The sequence below is a fragment of the Tauraco erythrolophus genome, chromosome 7, assembly GCF_009769465.1.
Source record: "Tauraco erythrolophus isolate bTauEry1 chromosome 7, bTauEry1.pri, whole genome shotgun sequence".
In the NCBI taxonomy this organism is placed as follows: Eukaryota; Metazoa; Chordata; class Aves; order Musophagiformes; family Musophagidae; genus Tauraco; species Tauraco erythrolophus.
In genome coordinates this window covers 24180471-24188951 of record NC_141471.1, presented here as the reverse complement: position 1 = coordinate 24188951, position 8481 = coordinate 24180471, and the positions used below count along the sequence as shown (strand labels likewise).

At 46.2% G+C, this 8481-nt stretch overlaps 1 protein-coding gene across 1 annotated transcript; it reads left to right on the top strand.

Annotated features, from left to right (window-relative positions):
• Positions 1 to 3290: 3290 nt before the first annotated feature.
• On the top strand, positions 3291 to 4586 carry RPP38 (ribonuclease P/MRP subunit p38). The gene is given in 2 exon segments (XM_009983995.2): positions 3291 to 3529; positions 3531 to 4586. Coding segments are annotated over 2 exon segments (846 nt in total). The 5' UTR covers positions 3291 to 3317; the 3' UTR covers positions 4165 to 4586.
• The last annotated feature ends 3895 nt before the right edge of the window (positions 4587 to 8481 follow it).

The following is an 8481-nucleotide window of genomic DNA, read 5'->3' as shown; positions in this document are numbered from 1 at the left end:
GTTTAATCACAATACTATATACTTCAGCATTTTTAAATCCATAAACTGACTTCCATAAACCCATGTAAAAGCTTTTCCCCTCAACTCAAATCCACATTAAATTAAGCCAGGACTTCATGAGAAAACAAACCAAGTAAATTTCAGCAAACAAAAGGAAATTAAATAAAATTTGAAAACAACTCCAACTCTTGTCTTCAACACCATGAAGTGCCGATGCCGTTAATTTTGCTGGGGAAGCTCTGCTCTTTCAGGTACCAACCGTGCTGTGCTCCCAGGTGAACAGAGAAACTGCGGATCTGTTAATGGCTCCCGGCAGGTGGTGGGAAACGCTGAGCACAGCCAGTTCTCACCTGCCACCTGATCGCTGGTTACCGAACGCGATGTACCACACATCACAGACTAAGTGGCAGCCAGAGACGCCCCTATCGCCGTGAAGCACCTGTTGGCTCGGCCGTGATTTCGTTAAATGACGTATGACAAAGCAGATCCACCGTCACCCACCAGGCGCTGTACGGCAGCGCTCTAAACGAGGAAACGGCAGCGCTAAACCCGCGGTGAGACCCGCCAAGCGCACGCTTCCACCACCGGCATTTTAACGCTGCCCTTAGCCAGCCGGCAGCGCGCCACGGAGACCGCAGCGCAGGGTCGGCAGCGGGCGGCCGCCCTGAGCCCGGCCCGCCGCGCCCCTCCCCGCTGCCCGTCGCTAGCGGGGCAGTTCCCGGCGCCGCCGGCCGAGCTACGCGCTGCCCCCCCCCCCCCCTCCTCCTCCTCCTCCTCCTCCTCCTCCTCTTCCACCGGGCCGCTCCCGCCCTGCTCCTTCTCGGCCCCTCCCGGCCGCCGCCGCCAGGGCGGGAGGAGCCGCCCGGTCCCGGCGGAGGGGGCGGTGGCGAGGAGGGGCCGCCGTGCCGGCGCGGAGGCGGGCCCAGCGCAGCGCTGAGGGGCGGAGCCGGGGCTGCGCCCGGGGCCGACGTGCTGCGGCGGACGGCGTGTGCCGGGGCCGGGGGAGGCCGGCGGAGGCCACGGCGGAGGTAGGTAGGGCTCCTTCCCCGCTGGCAGGAGCGGGGCGGTGGCGGCCCGCGCCGTGCTGTGGCCCTGCAGCCGCGCGGGGGAGGCCGCTCTGCTCCCGGGCGGCAGCAGTCTGGGCCCGGCCCGGCCCGGCCCGGCGTGCAGCCGCGCCGCGGGCGGGCGGGGCCGAGGGGGGCGGAGAGGCGGGAGGCGCCCTCTGTCGCTCCGGGACCCGCCGGAGCGTTCGCGGCGCGTTCTACTGGAGCCGCGTTTTAACCCGCGGTTCCTCGTCGGGAGCTGGCGGCGGGGCGGCGCGGAGAGGGGCTCCCGGCCGAGGTGCCCGCGGGCGGAGTTTCCGCGTTTCTCCCTTCCGCAGGAAGCGGGAGGGGTCGTGACGGCGGCGCGAGGTAGAGGAGCTCCGCGTTTCTTTTGCCTCCTTGCTTTTCCTGTTCCCGCATGCTTGTTTTCCTCAGTAGCGCCCGTTTGAAAAGAAAAATGTCGTATTTCAACTGTGGCGTCTCTCGCGTTTTGCTCCTTTCGCATACACCAGTCTGCTGCGGGCTTGGCTCGATAACCCCTTTTGAAAGGTCATCAGAGCATCCCTAATCGAAAGCTTTTAAAAACGATAACCGCAGATCTCTATTTTTTAACATATCGAAAGCTTCCATTTCTCACTCAGTCACACGTAAGATTTCCAGTGGTTCTTTCCATTCTTTAGTTGTTTCCACTTTTTTTATGGAGCAAAAGGGATTAGATAACTGCATGGACAATAGCTCCATAAAGGACTAATAAAACAAGCTGGCAGATCTTCCATCCCTGATGCACCCATGCTGGAGCTTGGGAGCAGAGGGGAATGGATGACAGAAATCAGCAGGGCAGCCCCACCGTCCCCAAACAGTTTCTCCAGTTCTTAGTGTTGGAGGCAGACAGCTGGGCTGGATGGATCATCACCTGGGTGGCCCTGCACAGTATTCCATAGGTTCTTCTGAGAGCACTGGGAGAGGGACACAGTGCTGTGTTGTATTTTGAAATACTTACAAAGTTTTACTGTTGTCTGAAAACTCCTTGTGTTTTTGAGTCTCATCGTGGATAACAGCTTCACAGTTTGCACGGAACCGAGTTGTATCAATGCAATGCATTTCCCCTGCTGGCTTCCCAACCAGGGCTTAACTGAGGGAAGGTCCCTCCAGATACGTGTTGCTTTATGGCAGTGCATACTGTTGGGGGAATACCACTGAAGATGAGGTTTGTCTTTTCTTTTCTATCAAGGTAGCTTACTACCAGTACACAGAAAACTGGTATGATTAGCAAAATGGTATTTTGTGAATATCTAAAGGTTGCCAACTCAGGCGATGTACGTAAGTGCTATCCATATGCCTGCTTGGGTAACTAGAAAACCTAGGAGAGAGTCATGGCATAGTTCTCCTGATGTGAAGCCTGAGCTGCTCTTATTCTGTAAGTTTGCCCGTGCAACAATGAAGATACTACTAGTTTAGCAAAGAGATGGTGAATGACAACCCAAGCAGGAGTATGGGGACTTAACGGAGTTACCAGGGCCTGTAATCAGCCTGCCTGCATGTCTTCACTGTTACTCTGGACTAGATCAATGAGAGTTAGAGCAATTACCTTCTCTGCTTCTGTGTAAATTTTCTCATCTCTAAAGGCATGGTCTAGGTGACACAAGAGTAAAAGACCCCTTCTGAACTTTCTGGAGACCTGTAGAGGATTGCCATAAATCAAGAGACTCTGTAGATTTCTATCATACCTTCTAAATGCAAACAAACATAGGACATGAATTAAAGAATGAAAAGGCAAATTAAAGTTTAAAAAATGCCAAATAAATTCAGGAACTTGGAGCTTATTTCCTGTTGTGATTATGCCTTTTTTTTTTTTCTTCTTCATTCCATATGCAAAATGCGCTGCTCCGACAGTGAAAACTGAGTGGTCCTTCAACTTGTGTTTTGTTTTTTTTTTTAAATCTATCATACCTCTAGCTGCTTTCATTCAGCTTCAGAAGGGTCTCTTGTTACTGGTGTTGCCTTGCTGTCCAGGCTGCCTTTTATTTTTTTTTTTAAAGGCAACTCAGTCTGTGCCTTGTGGGAGACTTGTCAAGGATTAGCACTGAGCTAGTAGTATGAGAACGGTGATCGTTGCCAATATCACTTTGAGATGTGATGTTTCTCTTCTGTGTTCCTAAGAGAAGCTTCTGGTAATGCTGTCCAGAGCAAACAGTGCAGTATTTGAACTAACATTTACTTCACCTCATTTCTTCCCTTCACAGCTAAGGCAGCAAAACACAAAAGAACCTCAGGATGTCTGTAGTTCAGCGAGGGACGGCAACACTTCGTAAAGCAAAGAAAGTCACTGTAAAAACGTGTCTAGATAACCCCTTTGTTTTTCAATGGAAAACCATAGATGGGGAAGATATGCATTTTATACTACAGACCTTAGAAGAAAGGATTAAACATATTGGACTTAAAAAGATTGAGACTCCAAGAAAGAAAAAACGTTCCCTCACAAAAAAAACAAATAAAGTGTGATGCTGGCACCAACGAACTCCATAAAGAAGAGGAAACAGAAGGCCATCGACAAAAACTAGGATGGACTGACATAAGTATCAGAAGACAGCTTGCTATTGGAGTTAACGAGGTTACAAAAGCATTGGAAAAAAATGAACTACTTCTCTTGCTGGTGTGCAAGTCTGCAAAACCTGCCATGATCACAACGCATCTTATTCAGCTGAGCGCCAGTCGAGCCACACCGGCAGGCCAGGTTCCCCGGCTCAGTGAAACAATCGCACCACTTCTTGGCTTATCATCCATTTTAGCGCTAGGCTTTAAAAAGCAGTCTGACAAATTTGCTGAAGCAGTAGAAGCAATAATTCCAAAGATACCAGCTTTGGAAGTGCCATGGTTTCAGTTCAGAACTGAAGAATCTGTGGTGTATGCACATACAGATTCTTCAGAAATTGATGAACCCGAGCAGCTTCCAGAGCCGCTGGGGGATGAGCTCACAAGCCAGAAACGGAAGCGTTCAGAAAGCAATCAGCTTGATCTTGCAAATGTAATTTTGCAGCCTTTGAAAATCAAGAAACTTGTTCCAAATCCAAATAAGATAAAGAAACCACCTCGCAAAAAGAAAAAAGCTTTTTCAGCATAACTGAGTTTAGTTTAGTTCTTCCTATTAAACTGATTTTTAATGCAGTATGGAGTACGGCTCTAACTGAACTATTCTGTTCAGCTTTGCAGCGTAAAGCGCTTGCACACAAGGTGGACTTTATGTTGCATTCAGCTGAGGTACCCCCTGCTTTAATAAAGACCATTGCTCAAACTTGGGTGTGAGTCTTTTTCCTGGGGAAAACATTTCATTTGCAGTTGGAGATCACAGTTACAATCAGTAATGAATATGCCAAAGTAATGCAAGACAATAAGTACATCTTCAGAATTAATGCAAAGCATTAAACGAACTTTCTATTTTTATACAGATGAACATGCTTCAAGCAAAATGGGTTTGAGTTAAGTATAATTATTCAAACAAATCGATACCAAAAGTGAAAGTTTATTTAAACAAAGGTCCATGCCGGTATAACTTTTAAAGCTGGTTCAATGCTTGTTTCAAGTAAACAGCTGTAACAGCACAGGCAGACTTCCCTTGTGAACTTTCTTAGTTTGCTCTGCTGAACAATAAACTTGTTTTGGTCAAGAACATATGCAGACTTGGGTTCCATCTAATACCTGGTGTCCGATATGCTGAAGGAAAAACTATTTTCAAATACAGAACAAAACCAAATTACTACTACATTTTGAAAAAATACTTCCTTATGAAAACTATTAACGCACATCCCATGAGAAAATGTGAACTAGCCTCAACTCAATTTGATTTCTAAATGGAGTCTAAAATTATTTCCCAGGAAACTGAGATAAGCCATATACTGTCGTATACAAGTAGATGACAGCTATTACCACTACATGACTGAAAACACACCACATACATAACTTCTGAGTTTGCTTTAGTTTTACTGAGGACTATGAACAGTTTCCTAATGAGACAATTCTGTCTCATGATGACATCATGAGGCAGGAAGGCAAGGGAATCGTGCTGCAACTCTGTCAACAGCTTAGGAATTTAGTTGGTGCTTTATATTTTAAGCAAAAGTCAGTACTACGGTACTGTAGAAGAAACTGTAAAATAGCTCAACCGAGTTACTTTGTTGTTCATTAAAGATGGAATTCACATGTTGTAGCTTTCGGAGGTTTGCTGATCCAGACTTGCAGTGCCATCAGATAGCTAGTTGGTATTTTGTGGATTTATCTAGAAGTGACTTCAGTTCACGATACCAACTATGATATCAGCTATTCCAATGAAGAGAGGCAGTAGCAGTGATTCTATAGTCATGATGCTCCCTGAAGTTTTAACAAAACTAAGACATTTAATGCCAAAATTTTTACCGTCTCTGGCTGAGGGTGGCAAGAAAAGGTGAGGGTTTTTTTTCTTTGTTTCATAGTCCTTCATGTATGTCCTTCGTTTTGGCTTTTTGGATGCATAAAACTTCGAAAGCATGCTAGCACTAGCGTATTTAATTCCCATGCTGGCTAACTAACATTTACATCTTAGCCTTTACACAGAGCATGAGGATTAGCTTTGGTAAATGACAGAAGCGCAGCAACCATCTTTGCTGCCTGCCCAGGCCTATAGCTCTCTTCAGGGATTTGTGTCCCCTCGGCAGACAGGATGTTTTTCTGGGAATGAAATTAGGGACGTTTCAAAAGACTGGTGGGAAAGGTGGTAGAGTGAACCTTAAGTCTGCCAATCTTTGCAAAACCATGTTAGGTTTTGAAGAGTCTTACCTGGTAGCTGTTCATAGCAAGCCTAATGCACAGACAGGTTCAACTTTGGAAACAACGGAAGAGCCTCTCTAACTGAGCTGCTGACAGTGGCATCCACAGGAATAACAACTTCCTTAATACCTGCTTAGGAAGTCAGAGTGAGTTGCCACAATTTCCACCTCCTGAGTAACTGTCCTATTGTGGGGGTGCAAGTCACCTTCAAGATTCACATCCTCTTGGTGCTGTGGTACTTCAGCAAAGCACTCAAGGTGAAGAGCACAGCTAGCCAAAAGGTTTGAGCACTCAACAGGGACAGAAGAGTCCATGTTGGGTTACACAGCTGTTAACGTTAACACATAGGTTCATGAACAGAACTCTCCAGGAACTGCCCCAACACTCGGGCTCTGATGCCACTTCCCACATCCTGTCTGGCCCTGCCTGTTTTCCCTCTCAGCTACAAGTGCTGCACAGCTCCTACAGAAGCACGACTCAGCCCTCCTTCCCCTCAGTTAACAGGCAGCATGAGCCACAAAACGAGACAGAGAAGTCTACCCCTCGGATTCAGAAGCAAATGGCACTGTTTTCCCAGAAGACAGCACAAGAGTGGCCACACTCCGTCCTTCATGTGCCAGTTACCCCAAGATTAGGGCAGAAAGCCAGGCTGCAGGAAACCCACATTCAAGTCTGTCTTCTACCTGCACATATTTGGTCCATTGTGGCTTCGACACTTTTCCAACCAATAGTACTGGGGAGGATTTGCCCTCTGATTTCAGAGAAGAAAATAAAATGTCTGCCTACCATTTTTTCCACTTGCATTTTTTTTTTTTTTGAGGGTGCATCATTCAGCACCCAAGACCACCTGTCTGGATTAGGGACAGCTGGGCCATGATCATTTCTTAGCAAGGAAGAACTTCAGCCAGGAGGACAGAGCTATGCCCTGCTGTCCCACCTCATGTTAGGCAGCAGCCAAGAGGATTGCCAAGCCTTTAGAGCTGCAGCAGAACACACCGAGCCCCTTGGTGAACCTCTTACTCATCCCAGTGGGTTCCCATGCGAATGCCCAGCCAGAAAGGCACATTCCTGCCTTTTGGGAGTTAAGAACTTAAGCCTTTGATGGAGTTGAGATTAAATCCTTCTTGTTACCTCAGATACCACTACCATCGATTACATTTTCAGGCACTTAATTCTGCTCAGGGCTCACACAGAGAGTCAGTGCTCCCTTTGCACCATCTCTTATGACTGCCGCTAGCAGACAGGTATCAGAGTGGGCAAAGTTGTAAAGCCCAACTGCACCATTAGATGTCTGAAAGATCTCCTTTGAAGCCCTTTTAAATTCATGAGGTCCCGAGCTGGTGCACACCCAGGGATCAGCCAAACCACGTTCAATCCCCTCCTTTGTTTGAAGGAGGTCAAATGTTTCAATCACAGAGCTGTGACACAGTAAGGGAAAGTATTTACCACTGTCTCTAGGGCAGAATCCTCTCACCACAATTCAACAAGAAAAAGAAACCAAACCACAAACCATTCACACATTGGAAGAGGAGCAGGAAGAAAGAAAAAGCCCACTGCTACAAGGAGGTGGGTAGGGCTAGCAATTACGAAGAACAGACAAATTTATCTTTGTCTAAATTGACGTTTTCAGGTACAGAATTCAACTTTGAGCAAAATCTGCTGTCAGAATTACAGGCATGTTTAAAAAGAAAGTTTAGACATTTGCATTTCATAAGACATTCAAGTCACATTCAAAGATGCTCACAGCACAGAGGCTTCACTACCACGATTTGGCACTTTCAGCTAGAACAGTTTCTTGCTGCAGATTTTCTCGGTGCTCACGTCACGGCAGCATCCGTGATGTGAAAGGACTGCTATCGTATCTAGCTATGACACTACGCTGGAATGCTTATAAAGTGCTTCAGAAGCTGCTCTGGTTGCCGAGCATTCATGAGGGAATTAAAAGAGCTCCCCCCAACAACAAAGATCAGCCCTCCTACAATTCAGGAAGCGCAGTACACAGACTTCCAAGGAATGAGGGTAGAACATTTCTCTTCTGCTTACCAGCCACATATATAGCAAAACTTCTTGTTCTAAAGTCAGGATAAAAACATTACCAGGAACAATTTAGGAATACATATTTACACAAGATACTTTTCATTAGAATTACAGACTTCATAGGAAATCAAAGTAGACAAAGGAGTATGTGCAATTTTGCAGAAGCGTTGAAAACATTCAAACTATAAATATCCTGATAGCACTACTAAAATTCTTAGTTTTACACACAGGCTGATGTTATTCTACTGAGGAAAAACTAAGGTTTTGTGCCACAACTGTAAATTAAGTACAGTAATGAATTATCATTCCGGCAACATAGGTAACAACCTGCACTGAACAGTGCGATACTGTTAAATCAATCCACTGATCTATTGAAGATCAAAGTACAAATCTGTATTTTTATTGATTTGGCAGCGTTGCTTATGGATAAACAAATGCACTAGTTAAACCAGTACATTGTCATACTGCTCCAGTTACAAAAACATCCGGGACTTTCGTAGAGCTACAAACGTATCGTACTTTGTGATTTTTCCCCCAAATGATGATAACCACGTTAAGTAAATAAGCAAAGATACTCAAGTTTGTATCCTTCATTCTGTTA